The sequence below is a fragment of the Aotus nancymaae genome, unplaced genomic scaffold (genome assembly GCF_030222135.1).
Source record: "Aotus nancymaae isolate 86718 unplaced genomic scaffold, 86718_ANA_hifiasm-v0.15.2.pri h1tg000029l, whole genome shotgun sequence".
In the NCBI taxonomy this organism is placed as follows: domain Eukaryota; kingdom Metazoa; phylum Chordata; class Mammalia; order Primates; family Aotidae; genus Aotus; species Aotus nancymaae.
Window position 1 is genome coordinate 35,549,944 of NW_026988442.1, and position 22,450 is coordinate 35,572,393.

Below are 22,450 nucleotides of genomic sequence, written 5' to 3' on the forward strand. Positions count from 1 at the left end.
TTTTCTGGGCAACTGTTCCCAAGTAAAAAATATTTTCAGGGTTTTTATGTTTCAGTTAGGTCAATAGGGTAACATCCAACCATAAAGGTCTGCCTTCTTGGCAATGGAGAAACGTTCCCATCATATATATACAAATACATGCATACATACATACATACATATATATGTATTAGTCACAGAGTCTTGCTCTGTTGCCTAGGCTGAAGTGCAGTGGCATGATCATAGTCCACTGCAACCTTGAATTCCTGGGCTCAGGGGTCTTCCTCCAACCTCAGCCTCTGGAGCCGCTAGGACTACAAGAGCTTATCACAATGCCTGGCTAATTTTTCTAATTTTTCTGTAAAAATGGATTCTCCCTATGTTGTCCAGGTTGACCTGGAACTCCTGGGCTCAAGCGCTCCTCCCGTTTCGGCCTCCCAAAGTGCTGGGATTATAGGAACTTTCCCATAATATTTATGATAATTAAGGGAACGAACAAGAGAGACAGGCAATCGCCTAAGAGCAGACAGACAATCGTGGATTTTAGCAAGAGATTTGTGTTCTCCTTATAGATGAAATACAACCTGTCTCTTGGAATGGGCATGGCAACGTCAGTGTGTGTGTGTGTTTTAACAACTATTTTATTGCCTATTAATGAAACTTGATTGTTAATAAAAAATTTTTTAGCCTGGGCTTTAGGAAACTGAATGAAATATACACACGCACAAACTGTATGCAAAATTTCACATATATGCCACCTACAATATGCATGACAACACCAGAAAGTTCCAGGCCTTAGGGAGGGTCTTACTCCCCAGAATCTGCTGTAACATCACTTCACAGGATTTGTTGTGAGTGCCTGAGTCATAGTTGGCGCCCATTAAAGATGCGTTCTCCTTTTAAACACAAAAATGTCCATTGATGTGGTAGATTCCGTTCACACGGATACTTAATCGCAGAAACAGGAGGCAGCCCTTTTCCTCAAGGCGCTCGCAGTCCAGGGATGTGGTCGCTCCGCAGCCACACAACCTGGGTGGGATCAGGCCAAAGAGCGGTGGGTGCTCCCGGACCGTCCCCCGCCCGCTGCCCTCCCGGAGCGTGGGCGAACGATTCCGACTGTGCAGCATAAATCCAGCGTCTCACAATAAAGAGGAAACCCGCCCGCGCCCAGCCTCCAAGAGACGCTCTCCATGACAACCGGCACTTGGCAACGGCTCCGCCCCGCCCACTACGTCGTGACCAGCGTGCTGCCCCGCCCTGCTACGTGGCGAGCAGCGTTTGCGTCACCGCGGTGCGCCGGAAGTGGCTAAAGATTTCGTCAGAAATCCCGGAAGTGGCCTCCTTAGGGTTTTGCTGCTGGCTGTGACTCCTGTCCTGCGATGGGTTGCGACGGGGGAACTATCCCCAAGAGGCATGAACTGGTAAAGGGGCCGAAGAAGGTTGAGAAGGTCAGTGATGTGGGCAGGCCGTTGGGGACAGCGGGTAGTGGGAATTTGACGACCCCAGGAAACGAGAGGAGGTAAGAAGGGGGAGCCAGCGGGGTTCCGGACCTAGCTGCGCTCTTTTATTCCGTTCGGAGGACTCAGAATTAGCAATAGTATTAAGAGTGCACATTCAATGAGTGCTGACTGTTGCAATTCACTGGACAGTAATCTTAACGGGGTATCTCATGTAATTATCACAGTTCTATGGTTACATACTGTCATCATTTTCAGACATGGAAGTTAAGCCTCAAAAGGAGTAAGTTGCAAAGCTAGTAAATGGCAGAGCCAGCATTTAAACCCTACCTGCGGCTAGTAGCAGTAATACAAATAACTAGTGTTCTTTTTTTCTTTTTTTTTGAGACAGAGTCTCCCTTTGTCGCCCAGGCTGGAGTGCAGTGGCGCGATCTCGGCTCACTGCAACCTCTGCTCCCAGATTCAAGTGATTCTGCTGCCTCAGCCTCCCAAGTAACTGGGGCTACAGGTGCATGCCACCAACCCCAGCCAATTTTTGTATTTTTAGTAGACATGGGTTTTCACCATATTGGCAAGGCTGGTCTCGAACTCCTGACCTTGTGATCCACTGCCTTGGCCTCCCAAAGTGTTGGGATTACAGGCATGAGCCACCTTGCCTGGCCTTCTCAGTTCTCAAGTCTTTAAATTCTGCTACAACTTAGGGGGCTTTCCCATTGTTAGAAATTAATCTGGGCTGGGCGCGGTGGCTCCCACCTGTAATCCTAGCACTTTGGGAGGCCAAGGCGGGTAGATTGCCTGAGCTCAGGAGTTCGAGACTAGCCTAGGGAACACGGTGAAACCCCATCTTTACTAAAAATACAAAAAATTAGCTGGGCATGGCAGAGTGCGCCTGTAATCCCAGCTACTCAGGAAGCTGAGACAGGAGAATCCCTTGAACCCAGGAGGTTGCAGTGAGCTGAGATCATGCCATTGCACTCCAGCCTGGGTGACAGAATAAGACTCTATCTCAAAAAAAAAAAAAAAAAAGAAATTAACGTGCTTTTTTTTTTTTGTTTCTTTGTATGGCCTCCCTAATTTATTATTAAGATACAAATGTTAATATTTGTATGTGGCTTGCATAAACAGTTTAATAATTTTATATAAGCTCATTTTCTTTGTGCATGTCATATTTAGATGGGCCTTTATTTGATGTAGTATTAATTACTTGTAACTTTTAAAATCCTGACTTGAGCCAGGCACAGTTGCTCATGCCTGTAATCCCAGCACTTTGGGTGGTGAGACAGGCGGTTCAGTTAAGTCCAGGAGTTTGAAGGCAACATGGCAAAACCACATCTTTACAAAAAAAATACAGAAATTAGCCAGGCATGGTGGTGTGCACCTATAGTCCCAACTACTCTGGAGGCTGAGGTGAGAGGATTGCTTAAGTTCAGAAGGCGGAGCTTGCAGTGAGTGAAGATTGCGCCACTGTACTCCAGCCTAGGTGACAGAGTGAGACCCATCTCAAAAAAACAAAAACACACAAAAAACCCAACTTCCTATGTCATTATCTTTGATTTAAAAAGAAAAAATCATTAGTGTGGTGTTACTGAATATACTTTAATATGTAGAATTGTGAACCATGTGTCTTTCAGAGATGAACATTAATTGAATTTTTTGTTTTTTACTAGGTTGACAAAGATGCTGAATTAGTGGCCCAATGGAACTATTGTACTCTAAGTCAGGAAATATTAAGACGACCAATAGTTGCCTGTGAACTTGGCAGGTATGGTTTTTACACTTTATTAAGTTGAGTTTATTAAGTTATTTTTAAGAGAATATTGATGTGTAAATGCAGTTTTTCATTCATCAAGTGTGAATTATCCCAAGCAAATTTGTGAGGCATAGGCTATCATTCCATGTCTCCGAGCATAGTTCTGTATTCTTCTAGTCAGTTTGGTTTATGTAATCCATGGTTTGAAAACTCGGGCCAGCTTGGGCACAGTGGCTCACACGTGTAATCCCACCACTTTGGGAGGCTGAGGAGGAAGGGTCACTTAAGTCCAGGAGTTTGAGATCAGTCTGGACAACATAGTGAAACTCCATCTCTACAAAAAATAAAATTAGCCAGGTGTGGTGGCATGATCCTGTAGTCCCAGCTACTGAGGAGGCTGAGGCAGGAGGATCCCTTGAGTCTGGGAGGTTGAGGCTATAGTAAGCTGTAATTGCACCACTGCATCCCAGCCTGTGCAACAGTGAGACCCTGTCTGAAAAAAATGCAAACTCTGGCCACTAGAAGCTTATAAGCATAAACTCATACAGGAGCCATGTGAGGAATAGGCGAGAATGGCAGGGAATGGAGAATCCTGGAGAGACCCTGTCCCGTCCAAAGTGGCAGCCACCACTCAGTTCCAGCAGTTTGTACAGTTCAAGAGTACAGGCTGGCCAGGCATGGTGGCTCATGCCTGTAATCCCAGCACTTTGGGAGGCCGAGGTGGGTGGATCACCTGAGGTCAGGAATTCGAGACCAGCCTGGCCAACATAGGTTGGTGAAACCCTGTCTCTACTATAAATACAAAAAAGAAAAATTAGCCTGGCATGGTGGCAGGTGCTTGTAATTCCAGCTACTCGGGAGGCTGAGGCAGGAGAATGTCTTGAACCCAGGAGGCAGAGGTTGCAGTGAGCCGAGATTGCGCTATTGCACTCCAGCCTGGGCAACAGAGTGAAACTCTGTCTCAAAAAAAAAAAAAAAAAGTGCTAGCCTAGTGTTTTCACACCTTCTGGTTTTAATTTTTAAAGAAAAATTGGAAATATGTACTTTTACATTAAATTTTCCAATTAAAAAAATCCTTGTTCAGATTACATTCAGCCCCTCTGACTGCCAGTTTGCCACCATTGATTTAAACTAATTTCTGGACAGACACAGTGGTTCATCCCTGTAATCCCAGCACTTAGGGAGGCTGAGATGGGCAAATCACCTGAGGTCAGAAGTTTGAGACCAGCCTGGCCAATATGGTGAAACCCTTTCTTTACTAAAAATACAAAAATTAGCCAGGCATGGTGGCTCACACCTGTAATCCCAGCTACTTGGGAGGCTGAGGCAGGAGAATTGCTTGAACCTGGGAGGTGGAGGTTGCGGTGAGCTAAGATTCCGCTATTGCACTCCAGCCTGGGTGACAAGAGTAAAACTCTGTCTCCAGTAAATGCATAAATAATTTTCTTCTTTGTATGCTCTGGAAATAGTTGAAACAGGGTTAAATATATTTTTAATAATTCAGGACATTTCTGTTATCAAATGTAAGTGACTTTTGGATTGTGTTCAGTTTCTTCTTACTCCTTTGGTTGTTTGAAAGTTGTTTGTCGAGATAATATTTTGACTAATACTTATTGTTGCAGACTTTATAACAAGGATGCCGTCATTGAGTTTCTCTTGGACAAATCTGCAGAAAAGGCTCTTGGGAAGGCAGCATCTCACATTAAAAGCATTAAGGTAACACAGGTGATTGTGAAGTTCTGTGAGGGTCTCAAAAGTGTCTGAGGGTCATTTTATCGAATTCATCCATGTTAAAGACTGAACTCAGGGCCGGGCGCGGTGGCTCACGCCTATAATCTCAGCACTTTGGGAGGCCGAGGCGGGTGGATCACGAGGTCAAGAGATTGAGACTATCTTGGTCAACAAGGTGAAACCCCGTCTCTACTAAAATTACAAAAATTAGCTGGGCATGGTGGCGTGCGCCTGTAGTCCCAGCTACTCAGGAGGCTGAGGCAGGAGAATTGCTTGAACCCAGGAGGTGGAGGTTGTGGTGAGCCGAGATCGCGCCATTGCACTCCAGACTGGGTAACAAGAGCGAAACTCCGTCTCAAAAAAAAAAAAAAGACTGAACTCAGAAATTTGGGATTCCAGTCCCACCCGGCCATCTAATACATGTATGATCTTGGGAGGCCTCTTAAATCTCAAGGCACGAGTTCCACCATGCATACTTGCTACCTTATAAATCTGTTGTGATTTCACCTATGTGTTGTGCTTTCAAAATTCTTGATGTTCTGTATTAATGTTGGGAGGCATTATTTTCGTTATTAAGATTCACCTACTTGGATTTTGGATTTGGAAGATACTTTTGTAGAATTAGAGAATTTTATGGATTCCTGTTAAATCATATTGTTACTGTCTGGTGATTAAAGATTCTGATTGGCAGTTAAAGTTCTTTCATAAAAGTGGAAAAACAAGTTTTTTAATAAAGGAAGTTTCTTGACAGGACACATTTTCAAATATGGTCAGTGGAAAAAACTCAGAAAGGTAGTGAAGAATTTGACGACCATCAGGCTAGTCAAACCCATCATCTTTCTGTAAATGACTCACTTGAGGCCACACGGCTAGTGAAGTACTGAAACCAGAGTCAGATTCCCTTACTCCCAGTCTAAGGCTCTAGGTTTTTCCTTTTCTTGCTTCCTTGCTTGCTTTCCTCCCTCCCTCCCTCCCTCCCTCCCTCCCTCCCTCCCTTCCTCCCTTCCTCCCTTCCTTCCTTCCTTCCTTCCTCCCTCCCTTCCTTCGTCCTTCCCTTCCTCCCTCCCTCCCTTCCTCCCTTCCTTCCTTCCTTCCTCCCTCCCTCCCTCCCTCCCTTCCTTCTTCCCTTCCTTCCTTCCTTCCTTCTCTGTCTCTCTCTATCTCTGTCTCTCTTTCACATTATTATATTAGGCTATTTGTTCAAATTTTTGGGGTTGATTACAGGATATGTTCATTTCGAGCAAATTAATAATTCTGAAATGTAGCTAATGTTAGTGCTGTAGAAATTTTTCTGATTTTAATGGTCTTTTACCTTGGGAAGAGAATTTATTCCTGAAAAACCTATGGTAGTATGAATCATCTTACATCAAAAATTCGATTAACAATTCTTTTGTTGTTCATAAGTTTTATGATTGGGGTTTCACATGCATGTGTAAGATGTGCCTCTCTCAAACCTTGTTGTGATATCAGCACATTACTCATCTGACATAAAAAATTGCAGTTATCATTGACACTAATTCATACAGTTGTATACTTAAAATGCATATAATAATTCAGTTTTATATGGTTGAATCTTTAATGGAAAAAAACTCCAAGAAATTAGAACAGTAAAGAAAAAAAGAATACAAATAAAACAATGCAAATACGTAAGATTGTCATTACTGTCAGTTAACAGTCCACAAATACTTGGAGCAGAGAACTCAGACTCGTACTAGCTCTTGACCAGGAAGCTGATTGTACGGATAGTGATTTGCCTTTTGAGACACTCAGCTGCTCTCTAGAGTGTTGAAATCAAAATGGTTTCATTAAATATGAAGAAATGCCTCGAATGCAAAAGTAGAGCTATTGTATCAAATTCCTTGTAAAGTTGGAAATTCTTGAAAACCTCAATAGCTGTGTCTTGGAGTATGACGGTATTTTCTGGCTAATATTGTGCCTTATCTCATAAGGCCTTGGCCTCACATTTTACTGTCTATTCAATGATTGTTTATATATATATTATACATATATGTATATGTATATATATTAAATTGTATATGTATAAAATTACATATACACATATAGCTAAACATATATATGTATGTGTTTTTTGTTAGTTTGTTTTGTTTTTGCTTTTTTCAACAATTACATAAATGTAGATGATCAGTAACATGGAGCAGCCTCAGAGAGGATTGATTCATCAGCAGGGAGAGAAAGCATTGCTTTCTGGGTGGAACTGAGGCAGAGCTTTCTGTTAGTGAAGTAATTTTTTTATGTGAGACAGTACTTTTCCTTAAGTTAAAAACATCTTGGCAGTAGAAGTAACTTAACTAATTTACTTGCTAGTCAATGAATTGAAAAAATCTTGTTTTCTGTTTTCTTTTCTTTTTTTTTTGAAATGGAGTTTTGCTCTTGTTGCCCAAGCTGGAGTGCAATGGCACCATCTCGGTTCACTGCACCTCTGCCTCCTGGGTTCAAGCGATTTTCCTGCTTCAGCCTCCTGAGTAGCTGAGATTACAGGCATGTGCCACCACGCCCAGCTAATTTTGTATTTTTAGTAGAGACAGGGTTTCTCCATGTTGGTCAGGCTGGTTTCAAACTCTCAACCTCAGGTGATCTGCCTGCCTCAGCCTTCCAAAGTGCTGGGATTACAGGCGTGAGCATCCATGCCTGGCCTTGTTTTCTGTTTTCTATTTATGATTTAATATTATATCCATGTTTCTTATGGACCAGAGGAAAGTGACTATGAGGAAGAGATTTTGATGAGAAGGGCTGGAATGACAATTTATTGACTTAGGTGGTTATTAAGGCAAAAGATGATCTATTTATCAAATGAATTGTTAAAAATATTAATTTTTTTTTTTTCAGAATGTTACAGAGCTGAAGCTTTCTGATAATCCTGCCTGGGAAGGGGATAAAGGAAACACTAAAGGTGACAAGCATGATGACCTCCAGCGGGCACGTTTCATCTGTCCTGTTGTGGGCCTGGAGATGAATGGCCGACACAGGTTAGTGACGGACATGGGACAGACTGTGGCAGATTGCAGAAATAATGCCGGTCTTGTTAGCAGTTGTGCCATAGCTTAGCAGTCATGTGGCTTTCTTTCTGGTGTCCTTGGGTTTGGTAGCGCCTTAGAGGAAATGGTGCTCAGTCATGAGCACGTTCATTTCCCTCAGCCATTAGTACAAGGACTTCCAACAAGACCCAGCTTTGTCTGTGGCCTTCCATTCTCGAGGTGGGGAAGCGAAACCTGAAGTGAAGTGGGATTCTGAAAATGTCTCATGTGACACTTTTGAAACCTGAGTTTAATTGTTAGATCATCTTTTCCTGTGGGACAGAAAGCAAAAGGCAGATATTTCCCATCAAGTAAATCCCATTTCCTTCCAGTTGCTTTTTAATTTTTATTCTGTTTTGTAGTTTTATTTTTATCTTTTTATCTTTTTTTTTTTTTCCAGTAGAGATGAGGTCTCACTTTGTTGCTCAGGCTGGTCTTGAATTCCTGGCCTCAAGTGGTCCTCCTGGCTCAGCTGGGATTGTAGGCATAGGCCGCCATGCCCGGCCACTAATTTTTATTTTTGTAGCGATAGGGTCTCCCTGTGTTGCCCAGACTGGATTCAAACTCCTGGCCTTGTACGACCCTCCCAAAGCACTGGGATAACACGTGAGAGCCACCGCCTCTGGGCACTAATGCCGAAAGTTGTGCAGCAGCAAGCAGAGTTCTAGAACCTGTGGTTAATCGGTCAACCAGAGGCTCAAAAAATGGTAACTTGCTTTGAATTTGTAGCTAACAAATTCTCTGGCGATAGCACCAGGAATCTTACGGTTGAGATTTGTGTAGCAAATGTAAGCAGCCTATATCTTTTCCTTTTTAAAAAATAGGAAGGGTTGAATGGGTTAGTACTTGCCTTTTCGTAGGATGTTTCACTAAGCAAAAGCATTAAGCCTTTTCCCCCGCTGTTGAGAAGTACAGGCATACCTCGGAGATATTGTGGGTTCTGTTGCAGACCACCACAGTAAAACAAATATTACTGTAAAGCAAGTCAAACAAAATTTTGGTTGCTTAGTACATGTAAAAGTTCTCTTTAGCAGGGCACGGTGGCTCCCACCTATAATCCCAGCACTTTGGGAGGCCGAGACAGGAAGATTGCTTGAGGCTAGGAGTTTGAGACCAGCCTGGGTAACATAGTGAGACCCTGTATTTACCAAAAAAAAAATTTTTTTTAACTAGCCAGCCATGGTGGCATGCACCTATAGACCTCACTACTTGGGAGACTGAGGCAGGAAGATGACTTGAGCCTAGGAATTCAGGGCTGCAGTGAGGTGCAATCATGCCACTGCAGAGCCTGGGTGACAGAGCAAGACCCTGTCTCAAAAAAAAAAAAAGTTATGTTTATATCATACTCTGTTCTTTTAAGTGTGCAATAACATTATGTCTTAAAAATAAGTACCTTTCTTAATTAAAAATTACTTTATTGCTAAAAAAAAATACTAACGATCATCTGAACCTTCAGTGAACCTTCATCTTTTTGCTGGTGGAGCCTCGATGTTGCCTTGATGTCGATGGCTGCTAACTGATCAGGGTGGTGGTTGCTGAAGCTTGGGGTGGCTGTAGCAGTTTCTTACAGTAAGACAACGATAGAGTTTGCTGCATCGATCGACTCTTTCACGAAAGATTTCTCTGTATGTAGCATGTGATGCTGTTTAATAGCATTTTACCCACAGTAGACCTTTCAGAATTGGAATCAGTTCTCTCAAAGCCTGCAACTGCTTTATCAATTAAGCTTATGCAATATTTCAAATCTATTGTGTCAACAATATTCACAGCATCTTTACCATGAGTAGATTCCATCTCAAGAAACCACTTCCTTTGCTCATCCATAAGAAGCAACTCCTCATCCATTTGAGTTTGATCATGAGACTGAAGAAATTCAGTCATCTTCAGGTTCTGCTTCTAACTCTCATTCTTTTGCTATTCGACCACATTTTCGTTACTTCCACTGAAGTCTTGAACCCCTCCAAGTCATCCATGAGGGGTGGAATCAGCTTCTTCCAAACTCCTATTGATGTTGATATTCTGCACTCCTCTCGTGAATCACAGACTCTTTTTTTTTTTTTTTTTTTTTTTTGAGATGGAGTCCGGCTTTGTTGCCCAGTCTGGAGTACAGTGGCACAATCACAGCTCACTGCAACCCCCGCCTCCTGGGTTCAAGCAGTTCTGCCTCAGCCTCCCAAGTAGTTGGGATTACAGGTGCCCACCACCATGCCTGGCTAATTTTTTGTATTTTTAGTAGAGACAGGGTTTACCATGTTGGCCAGGCTGGTCTCAAACTCCTGACCAAAGATGATCCGCCTGCTTCCCCCTCCCAACGTGCCGGGATTACAGGTGTGAGCCACCACAAGGCCAAATCACAGATGTTGTTAATGACATCTAGAATGGTGAATTCTTTCCAGAAGGTTTTCAATTTACTTTGCCCAGATCCATCAGAAGAATGGCAAAGGAAGGCTATGGCAGCTATAGCCTTATGAAATGTATTTTTAAATAATAAGACTTTAAAGTCAAAATTCCCCTTGATCCATGGGCTGCAGCATGGTGGTTGTATTAGCAGCCATGAAAACAGCTTGAATCTCCTTGTACATCTCAGTCAGCGCTCTTGTGTGACTTAGGTGCATTATCAGTGAGCAGTAATATTTTGAAAGGAATCTTTTTTTTTTTTTTTGAGCAGTAAGTCTCAATATTGGGCTTAAAATATTCAGTAAACCATGTTATAAACAGATGTACTGTCATTCAGGCTTTGTTGTTCCATTTCTAGAGCACAGGCAGAGTAGATTTAGCATCATTCTTAAAAGCCCTAGGGTTTTCAAACAGTAAATTAACATTGGCTTCAACTGAAAGCCTCCAGCCATGTTAGACCTTAATGAGAGTGGGCTTGTCCTCTGATGCTTTGAAGCTAGGCATTGACTTCTTTTTAGCTGTAGAGGTCCTAGATAGCATCATCTTTCAATGCAAGGCCATTTTGTCTTCACCGACAATCTGTTGTCTGGTGTAGCCATCTTTATTAACGATCTTAGCTAGATCTTCTGGAGAACTCGCTGCAGCTCCTCCATCAGCACTTGCTGCTTCCCCTTGCACTTTTATGTTGTGAAGATGGCTTCTTTCCCTAAGCCTCATGAACCAACTTTTACTAACTTCCAACTTTTCCGCTGCAGCTTCCTCACCTCTCAGTTTTCACAGAATTGAAGAGTTAGGGCCTTGCTCTGGATTAGGCTTTGGCTTAAGGAACTGTCACTGTGACCAGTTCGATCTTCTGTCCAAGCCACTAAAACTTTCTTCATATCAGCAATACGGTTGTTTCTTACCATTCATGTGTTCACTGGAGTGGCACTTTTAATTTCCTTCAAGAACTTTTCCTTTGCATTCACAGCCTAGCTAAGAGTTTGGTTCAAGAGGCTGGCTTTCGGCCTATCTTGGCTTGAATCTGCTTTCCTCACTAAGCTTAATCATTTCTAGCTTTTGATTTAAAGTAAGAGACATGCAACTCTTCCTTTTACTTGGACCCTTAAAGGCCATTGTAGGGGTCTTAATTGATCTAATTTCAATATTGTTGTGTCTCAGGGAATAGGGAGAGCTGAGAAGGAGAGAGATAGGGGAATGACCAGTTCATGGAGCAGTCGGAACACGCACATTTGTCAATTGAGTTCACCATCTTATATGGGTGTGGTTTCTGGCACCCCAAAACAATTACAAAAGTAACATCAAACATCACTGAGCACAGATCACCATAGCAGATATAGTAATCATGGAAACATTTGAAATATTTGAGAATGACCAAACTGTGACACAGAGACATGATGTGAACACATGCTGCTGGGAAGATGCTGACAGACTTGCTGGATGCAGGATTGCCGTGAGCCCGCCATCTGCAAAATAATCACAATATCTGCAAAGCACAGTAAAACAAAGTGTGCTTGTATCCTCAGTAGCTGGTAGTCCAGACTGCCCTCTGGAATCTTCTGTCAAACACACAACATATTGAAAGGTAGTGTTTTTTACTACTTTCATTCAGGAAGGGCCTGGGGCAAAGCATCTTGAGTAAGTAAAAATGGTTTCATTGAGCTATAAACAAGTATTTAATCTTGAGCATTCTGGCACATTGGTGTCCTGTTTATTTAATAGGTGTACGTGAACATCCTCTCGGTGTGCCAGGCAGTGTTGCATGTGGCAGACTGCACCCGGGAAACTAACTGTCCTGTTCTGAAATGGAACAACTGAGGGCTTCATGGATTTGGAAAGAAGTACAGTTTAGGGCCCAAGGACCTTTTGCTTTTAAATATTACACTCTTCTTCAAATAATCTGAATTTAAACCACTTAGGGCTCTCTTTTAAACTACCGTTGGGGTCAAGTAGGGACATATTTGGGAAACCAGACTCATTTACCTAACCATGTCCAACTTCTATGTGTGTGTGTGTGTGTGTACCCACACACGTATATATATATACACACACACACACACACATATATTAATTGAGTTCACCATCTTATATGGGTGTGGGTGTGTGGCTGTACACATACATATATATATGTTTGTATTTGAGGTGAATGTCACATAAAATTAGTTAAAATATGTGTTCAGTGGCATTTAGTACATTCACAGTGTTGTACAGTCACCACCTCTGTCTGGTTCCAAAACATTTTTATGACCCCAAAAGAAAACCCCCTGCCCATGAAATAGTTACTCCCCATTGCCAGGTTGTTTCTGTCTCAATGCGTTTCCCTCTTCTGGATATTTCACACACATAGAATCATACAATATGTAACCTTTCGTGTTTGACTTCCCACTTTTTAAGAAAACTGGAGCTCACCTCAGAAGAGGAACTTAGCAGAAATGAGCTCCACAGTGGGGTCTCGAGTTGGAGTTCCCTGCAGCCTGTTGCTCTGCTGGTGGCTTCCCCTGTTTTTCCTTTGATTTGCTGGTCAGTCTCTTCTCCTTTTTCTCTTACCCAATGAATTGAGCTTTACTTATTTTGACTTTGTCCATGTGTTATTGATAAGAGCTTCCACACTTGAAATTGATTATTGGATTAGTTTGTATGTGGTCATCTCTTGATATATGTGGGAGATTGGTTCCAGCACCCCCTGTGGATACCAAAATCTATATAGATGCTCAGGTCTCTGATATAAAATGGCACAGTATTTGCATATAACCTACACACATCCTCCTGTATACTTTAAATCAACTCTAGGTTACTTATGTTGCCTATTACAATGTATTGGGGCACTCTTGGCCTCAAGTGATCCTCCCACTTTGGCCTCCCAGAGCACTGGAATTTGTAAGTGTGAGCCACTGTGCCCAGCCCCAATCTCTTGAATTACTGCCTGATAGGTAAAAAAAAATGATGGGTCATGGTTTTTTTTTTTTTTTTTTTTTTTTTGAGATGGAGTTTCGCTCATTACCCAGGCTGGAGTGCAATGGCGCGATCTCAGCTCACCGCAACCTCCGCCTCCTGGGTTCAGGCAATTCTCCTGCCTCAGCCTCCTGAGTAGCTGGGATTACAGGCACGCGCCACCATGCCCAGCTAATTTTTTGTATTAGTAGAGACGGGGTTTCACCATGTTGACCAGGATGGTCTCGATCTCTTGACCTAGTGATCCACTCGCCTCGGCCTCCCAAAGTGCTGGGATTACAGGCTTGAGCCACCTCGCCCGGCCTGGGTCATGGTTTTAAAAGGCATTTCTTTTAACATTTGAGGTTAAGAATCCTTTGGTCTTTATCTATTTTGTGTATGAACTGCATGTTAATCCTCTTTGTTCATTTTTCTGTTACATTGTTGACTGTTAGCTTTTGATTTAAAGTAATCTTATATTTATTGAAAATAGTTCCTCCCTGAGTTCCTGTTCTTTTGACTTTTTATGTTGTGTCAGTTTCAATCTTTTTTTTTTTTTTGGATATAACTGATTTTTTTTCTTTCTTTTTTCTTCTGGCCCTTTTCTATGAGAATGTACTGGTTTTTTTAATGGAGTGAAGTGTAACTGTTTTAATCTTTGTGGTTCTTGGGTAAATGGGAATTGATTATATGATGAACATAGTCATACCCTCGTTGGGTTATTTCTCCAGGTTCTGCTTCCTTTGGTGCTGTGGCTGTGTGTTTTCTGAGAGAGCCTTGAAAGAGATAAAAGCGGAAGTTTGCCACACGGTGAGTTCTTGACAAGTACCGTTTGTTCCTTCTCTGTAGCTGAGGAAGTCAGGTGGTTTAGGGTCCTTTCCCTCCGTTTGTTCTTTCTGAAACTCAGCTCTCATGAGTTGCTTTTTTGCTTCCATGGATTTTGGTTGCTGGGAGTACAGACTCCAGCCTCTTGTCACCTGACCATGGCCTGCCAGTCCAGGTCAGACCACACGACAGCCATATCCTGCACATGCTGCTGCCTCAGTTTCCTCTAGTGGGCCTGCTGTCCTGGAGGGCGTGTTCTTCTGTGAGCCCCAGTTCCATAGTTCTTTCTTCTGTGACTCCCTGGTGCTAAACCTCCTTCCACATTCCCCAAGCACCTTGTTATCTCACTCCTCCCATCGCAATGCAATTGTGTGTGTATGTGTCTGTTTCCCTACCAGACTTAGTTTTTGAGGATGGGGAACAAGGCTTGTTCATCTCTTTATCCATGGGGCTTATTCTCTCCAGGGCATGTAGAATGTCCCCAGTAAATGCTTGCATGGGTGGCGAGTAACTAGGCACGAGAGCTAGCCTCAACCCATATGGAGGAAATACCAATGGCTTTATTTTAATGGCGTTGTGCTGAAGCCACAATGTTTGTGTCTTTGGTGTACTGCTAACCTGCTGCTTCATTTATTGTCATGGATGCCAGCAACTTCTGACTGTGTTTCGTGTGTATCAACCCTGTTTGTATTTCATTCCCTATATTGTTGCTCCTGTTGTGAAAGCCTGCAGCTTTCATTGAGTGATGGTTGGGCTGGGCACTGATATATGGGATAGCAAGCTGAATAAGACCCATGAAGGCCCTTGTCCCCCTGCATCCCACATTCTAATTGAAGAGAGAGACACTCAGATAGATGAGCAAGGCAGAATCGATTATAACAAACCCCAGGAAGGAAACGCATGAGACAGTGTGACGGAGGGAGAGAGGCTGGTGTAGTGGTGGTTGGCAAAGGCGTCTCTGGAGGTTTGGGCTCAGACCCGAAGGGCATAAGGCAGCCAGCCATGCACAGCCTGAGTAGCAGCCTCTTAGGCAGCAGGAACAGCATGTGCAAGAGCTCAGAAGTGACAGAGGACTTTTCGAGTTTAGGGAACAGAAAGTGTGGTGAGAGTGGAGGGCCTGTGAGGGGAGTAGATGAGATTAAAGAGTTAGGCAGGGGTCGTCTCATGCAGGTTCTGGGGAGCCACATTGGGGCTTAGGGATTTCATTCTAAGAGCATCAGGAAGCCAGAAGGCAGCTTTAAGCAAGATGGGATGTGCATTAGTTTTTAAGTGACTATTCTAAAAATCCTAGACATGGAGGAGGACACTGGGCACCTCCAGTTACCCAGGCCCAGAGGCAGGCAGAGGTGAATGGGGAAGAGGTCAGTGGGGGTGGTAAGTTGTGTCGAGTTTGGGTTGACTACAAATAAAGCCTTCATAGAATGAGGAGTCTGTCTTATTAAGCTTTCTTGTAAGAAAAGAAATTCAAAGAAGACATTTGGGAATCGGTTGATAGCATTCCACCAGAAGTATTCATCATGTCTCCTGTATTAAGATGATGGCATAGATTCCAGGGGAAAATAAGATTGGGATGACGTGGTTCCTGTGCTCAAGGAGTTTCAGTCCTGCAGGATCTGTGCATTGTGTGAAACGTCACGCTTTTGAGACATCATTACTTTGCTTTTTGAGGCCAGGTACCAAATGGATAGTAAAAATATTGGCATTAAGGTGCCAGAGAACTTTCTTTTGTCTGCTGGTGAGAAATGGTTTTATAAAGGGTGGGGCATTTGTTCTGGGCCTCAAAGGAAGAGCGTGGTTATTGGTTGGACTCCCAGGGATGGACAGATTGCTGGTGGTCGCGGTGCGGCTCTCGGGAGGTACATAGCCAGGCACTGGGTATCTCTGTAAGGTGTTGTGTAACACCTCTCTTAACTGCCTAAGTGAGTAGATCTTAAGCTCAGAGCTTTGGCAGGCAGGATCTAGCAAAACTGTTTGGTATTCTCTGCATTTTTATGGTAACTTTATGGCAAAGAGTACTGTTTTTCTATATTTGTCCTAGGAATATAAAGTTAACTGTTAGGTTGGGCATAGTGGCTCACGCCTGTAATCCCAGCACTTTGGGAGGCTGAGGCGAGTGGATCACCTGAGGTCAGGAATTTGAGATCAGCCTGGCCAACATAGTGAAACCCCATCTCTCCTAAAAATACAAAATTTAGCTGGGTGTGGTGGTGCGTGCCTGTAGTCCCAGCTGTAGGGGAGGCTGAGGCAGGAGAATTGCTTGAACCCAGGAGGCAGAGGTTACAGTGAGCTGAGATCACGCCACTGTACTCCAGCCTGGGCGATAGAGTGAGACTCCATTGCAAAAAAAAAAGAAAAAGAAAAAGTTAATGGATAAAGTTAAGTAGAAATAACGGGTAGATTTAAATAAAAATATTAAGATATTGACTGTACAGTTGGGAGGGGAATGGCTGAAGTTTGCAAAACACTGTTGTAAGTGCTGCAGGGACTGTGATTGGTTAATGGGGGGAAGAGGAGGAGCAGCAGCATTGGTGAAGTGGAAGCAGCCAGGCAGCCGTACTGAGATGAACAGCAGGTGTGATCAAGGCCTAGTCCTGTCAGGACTGTGGGCGGGTGGGGGCAGTACGGGAACAGGGAGAGAGGCCGAGGTACGAGTTGGAGTGGATTGGGGAAACTTTCAAATGCCAGACGGAGAAGCAGGCGTTCTAGTTCTTAAGAGTTCTCAGAATCATTCTAATGGGTAACCAGGTTTGGGGGCCCTACTGATCTAAAGCAATCCAATTTTTTTCTTATGCCCATAATAGTACCCATCTCTTAGATGGATGCACAGTTTGCATTGGTTGGCCTAAAACATCCATACTAGTAACCATGAGGACACATGCGCAGTAAAACTGTACTGTCTGCAGAGCTGCACAGAGAATTGATTCTTTTCCGTGGAAATACAGCATCGCAGGGGAACTCAGATTATATTGTTGGTTCTTGGGAAATTATACTGAAAGCTAGTAAGCTGTTGACAGTCTGTACCTTGCGCACTTCACGGGAAGGGAAGGAGGCAGGAGGAAAGAGGAACAGAGCCACGTCAGGATTGCCTAAGGGACAGCAGAGACCAGGTGATGAGCAAGAGCGTAGGCTCCTCCCAGCTCCTCGTGGAGGCCACCTTGGCTGTTGCGACCTTCTACAGTTATGACAGGACACTGGTTGAAATTCAGGGATACCTCAGGAAATTGCCTTAAAAATAAATCTGTTGCCAACAGAGAATGGATGAGAAAATGAATGCTTTTTACTTGTATACTGTACATAAAAGTTGCCTTTGGAGGCCTGTGTTGAATATTCTGTGCTAGTTTGCTGGGGCTGCCGTAATCAAGTACCCAAGATGACTTACCGAAAATTCATTGTCTTATAGTTCTGGAGACTAAAGCCCAAAATCAAGCTGTCATCAGGGTTAGTTTCTTCTGAGAGAGGGCTCTATGCCAGGCCTCTCCTTGGCTTATAGACGGCCTTCTCCCTCTTCTTCCCTCTGTCATGTCTGTCTTTGTATCCAGATTTTCCCTTACTAGGACACCAGTCCTAATACTGGATTAGGGCCCACTTTAATGACGTCATCTTAACTAATTACATCTTCAGTGTCCATGTTTCCTGATAACATCACATTTTGTGGTACTAGGGCTTGGATTTCAACATAACAATTTTGCAGGGGGACATAATTCAACCTGTAATACACAATTTAGAAAATCATAGGGCATGGGGCCGGGTGCAGTGGTTCATGCCTGTGCTCTCAACACTTTGGGAGGCTGAAGTGGGTGGATCACTTGAGGTCAGGAGTTCAAGACCAGCCTGGCCAACATGGTGAAACCCCGTGTCTACTAAAAATACAAAAATTAGCTGGGCATGGTGGCATGCACCTATAGTCTTAGCTACTTAGGAGGCTGAGGCAGGAGAATCACTTGAACCCGGGATATGGAGGTTGCAGTGAGCCAAGATCATGCCACTGCACTTCAGCCTAGATAACAGCAAGACTCTCTCAAAAAAATAAAAATAAAAAATACAGCATGGGACAGTCAGTGGCACATTAGAGTGGGAATCATTCATTTATGCAGGCAACTTTAGACTGGTCTGTGCTGCTGTAACAGAATACCCAAGACTGGGTAGTTTATGAAGAACAGAAATTTATTTCCTCACAGCTCCAAAGTCTGAGAAGTCCAAGATCAAGGCACCAGCATCTGGTGTGAGCCTTTTGGCTGGGCTGTAACATGATGGAATGCATCACATGGAGAAGGGAGGGAGGAAGAGAGGGAGAGAGAACAAGAGCAAGAGTGAGCCTGCCTTGCCCTTTAATAAGGACCCCACTCCCACATCCATCCCATTCATGCAGGCGGTGTCCCCATGACCCCAACTCCTCCCATGAGGCCTCGCCTCCCAACACGGATTAGGGATCAAGTTTCCAACAAATGAACTTTAAGGAACACATCCAAACCATTGCACAACCAGTACAACAGTTTGGGCTCACACACCGGCTCTGGCCTTGGGAATATCACTTCACCTCTTTGACCCTCAGATTCTGTTATGTAAAATGAAGAAATATAGTAAATTTTCAAATGCTTTTTATTTAGATCCAAAATTCTAAACAATCACATTTTAAAATAAGGAAATAAATGGCGAATTCATATACTTTTATCAAGACTCAAATTCCAATTTCTAATTTCAGATTTCTAAAGCTTAATAATACAGGTTGAATGTTCCTTATCTGAAATGCTTGGGACCAGAAGTGTTTTAAATTTCAGATTTTTTTGGATTTTGGAATATTTATATAAACATAATGAGGTGTCTTGGGGATAGGACCCAAGTCTAAATTTATTTAAATTTTATATACAACTTATGCATACAGCCTGAAGGTAATTTTATACAATATATTTAATGATTTTATACATTAATCAGAGTTTTGACTGTGACCTATCACATGAGATCAGGTGTGGAATTTCCCATTTATGACACTATGTTAGCACTCAGAATGTTTCAGATTTTGAAGCATTTCAGATTTCATATTTTCTGATAAGTAATTTTTAACCTGTGTTTTGGTCAGGGTTGGCTAACTGCTGTAACAAACAACCCCAAATTTCCAGCAGCTAATCCAGTGGGCAGCCTTCTTCCAAAGGTAAAGATTCAGGCTGCTGCTGTCTTGTAGCTCTGACCTCTTGTTTTGAGAACATGCTCCCATCAGAAAGAGACGAGAACATCTCTTTTAGGAGATGTTATGGACCTTTTAGGAGGTGGTTATGGACCAGGCCTGGAAGGAATGCCTGTGGCTTCCGCTCACATTTTATCAGCCAGAACTCAGTCATATGGCCACACCTGCAAGGTAACCTGGGAAATGTAGTCTAGCTGGATGCCCAGGAAGAAGAGGTGAACACTACCTATTTCAGCTAAACTCTGCCAAAAAGAAAAGTGATGGTGCAGTTTCAGGAACTGTAGTGCATCACAAAAATGTGAATGAAGAGAGATAAAACCACAGTGTCAAAGTCTAAAACAAGTATTTTCACTTTTTAGGTAATGTCTAACATTTAGAGAAACCAGTGTCGTAAGAATGTCAGGAAACTCAGTGGTATTGAGGGTGTACATTTTCTCCACTTTTCAGGCTATAGTTTCACCAACAGTTGGCTTTTCAGTTCACTGGAAGAGACTTGAGAGCTTGAAATGGCATTGGTGCCATGTTCTGAAACACAGGGTGTGCACATTGGTTTCAGTAAACAGGGTCCAAAGAGATGTAGTTGCTAGGTGTTTTTGTGTTTACTATAAACAAATCACTAGCCAAAAAATTAATTGTATTCCCTACTGTGCTCTGCACTTCTTGTAATAAGAAGAAACACATTGGAGTAATTACAGGCTGCAAAATAAATGATGGGCTTGTTACTCAAAGCATGACCCACAGACCTGCAATATTGTCATCACCTGGCAGGTTTTTTGTTTATTTGTTAAGAAATGCCCACTCTTGGGCAGGCACAATGGCTAACACTTATAATCCCAGCTTTTTAGGAGCTGAGGCGGGAGCATCACTTGAGGCCAGGGGTTCAAGACCCCCCTGGGCAACATAGGGAGACCCTGTTTCTACAACAGATTTTAAAATAGTCAGCTGCGGTGGCATATACCTGTAGTCCTAGCTACGTGAGAGGCTAGGACAAGAGGATGGCTTGAACCCAGGAGTTCAAGGCTGCAGTGATGGTACCACTGCATTCCAGCCTGGGTGACACAGAGTGAGACCCTGTCTCAGGGAGAAAAAGCAAAACACAAACAAAAAAACCAAGATTAAAAATAATTAGTTAACTGAAAAGAAAGAAAGACTCTCAGGCCCTACCCCAGATCAGCTGAAGTAGACATTTCTAACAAGATCTTTCGATGATTTGTATGCACAGTAAAATTTGAAAAGTGCCAATGTGGAGTACTGGAGTTGTGATCAGTAGCACTGCACTTGCTATCTCTGTGATTCATTTATTTGGGCTTTGTAGATAGGTGAATGAGGTGTGCGGATGTTTTAAAGTCAGAAGTCAAAAAATACATACTTGCACTGTCTACCTGCTCTTCATGGAGAGGGTGGAGTGGAAAGGGAAAAGTTAGGTTAGGGAAAAGGAGTGTAGACAGTAGTGGTCAGCGCAACTAATTCTGGTTTTCAGGCTTTGGCCTTCTTGAAATTATTTTAGCTTTATGCTGTCTTTATACTCTTTGTGAATATTTAGCCTCAAGAAATCACATAAGACACAGCACAGGCAGCCTTAAACTTTCACATCTAAGAAAAATTGAATCAAAAAATTGAAGAGTAAACTTCATGTGGTAGCAAGAGGGTTCTGTTCCCAAAAAGCTAGATGAGTTATTTCGAGATTCCTATTTATATACATCACTTTGGCAATACATTTCAGACATTTTTTACATGTGATTTAATTTTGTTCTTTTACTGTACCCATGAACACACTGAGGGTCTGATCAGGAGAGAGTGAGCCTAGGCTTCTTGTTCTGATGCTCACAGAGGCTGCTGCTTTCCCTTGGCCTCCCAGGCCTGTTGAGGCCGCCTCTCAGCCTCTCTTCCTCTCGGCCTCCCTGCCTTTCAGCCTCCTTTTCCATCACTACCCCCACCCTCCACAGAAGCCCAGTCTCAGGCTGCTGCATTCCACCATGCATTTAGGGTCCTTTTATTATTCTGCTTTATCCTGCTGTTACTGCAATGATTTGTTCAGGACACGACTTCATTACAGCATTTAAGCCTGTTGGGGGCAGGTGTTTGTTTTAATTTGTGCTGCTTTGTGTGAAGTAAGGTGGTGTAGCTGCCTGGGACTCAGCAGTGATACTGCAGAGTGTAGTTGCCTGGTCCAAATCCCATCCTTACCTTCCCAGCTGTGTGATCCCAGGAACATCTCATCATCTCCCTGTGTCTCAATTTCCTCCTCCGTTAAAAATATCAGACATTTCTCTGAGTGCTTCTCCCCCTGGAGCACCAACGCCCTCCTAACAGTGCTGGTGGGCAGATGCTCTCACAAGGCCCCCTCCACAGTATGTGACTGGGTATAACATGGGTTGATACTGGAATGAAGTGAAGGCAGGCTTGTGCTTTAAGTAACTTGAATGATACAAGCTTTTTTATTGTTCCTTTAGTGGGGTTTACATTCAGTTGCTATTGAGTTATAAAACACCGGGGACATAATTGTGGCTGATCTGAGCTTTCTGAATGAACAGCCCGTCAGCACGTAGCCAGCTATTGCCTTTGGGAGTGCCTTGTTTGCCTGTAAAAATGTGTAGGAAGGCGGTGGTGTGCTGTCATGGGGCTCCTATGTTCTTTTTGAAAGTCTTAATATTTTCCATATGTGCTTTTCTTGGATTAGATATCCAAGGGAAAGAAATGTTTGTTTAAACAAAGGTGTTAATTTTCTCTGGTTCCTTGTGTTTGATTTGTGGGATCTGCCTTCCAAATTCCTCTCCTCTCTGGCTAGCGATTATGTTTTCCCAGGGCTATCTCATTGACACAGGGTGATCTGACTTCATTTCTATGCGTGGGAAGCTTCCATGTACTGAGGTGCTTACACTTTGCGTTGGAATTATGTTTTTTTAATTTCCTCTCCTCTGGTTCCAGTGTTCTCTTTTTTAAATGCCTTTTTAAAATCTCTTGTATGTTGTGCCGTTTAATAGTCATGCATTTCAGTTTCATATGATGCCGTATGAACTCTTGTTGGAGAAAGACTATATATAAAGTTCTCTACAGCAGCAGCAGCAACAACAAAAAGTCATGGACTTTGTGAGGGAGGAGACCTAGATCTGTGAGTAGAGATCATGAAGACCATTCGTGTCTCAGATCCGTGCTGTTCAGC

General features: G+C 43.1%; 1 protein-coding gene and 1 non-coding gene across 2 annotated transcripts in view; both read left to right on the forward strand.

Moving 5' to 3' along the window:
- The first annotated feature begins 1,290 nt into the window (after window positions 1-1,290).
- The window catches only part of RTF2 (replication termination factor 2), a 51,823-nt gene continuing 30,663 nt past the window's right edge, over window positions 1,291-22,450 (forward strand). The window contains exons 1-5 of the mRNA XM_012467503.2: window positions 1,291-1,427; window positions 3,104-3,198; window positions 4,809-4,902; window positions 7,765-7,904; window positions 14,012-14,090. Coding sequence (XP_012322926.1) covers window positions 1,359-1,427; window positions 3,104-3,198; window positions 4,809-4,902; window positions 7,765-7,904; window positions 14,012-14,090 — 477 coding nt within the window. The 5' untranslated portion in view covers window positions 1,291-1,358. The remainder of the gene's footprint in view (window positions 1,428-3,103; window positions 3,199-4,808; window positions 4,903-7,764; window positions 7,905-14,011; window positions 14,091-22,450) is intronic.
- On the forward strand, window positions 6,302-6,405 carry LOC135277138 (small nucleolar RNA U13). Its single transcript, XR_010344736.1, has one exon. It is a non-coding gene; the product is annotated as a small nucleolar RNA U13 (small nucleolar RNA).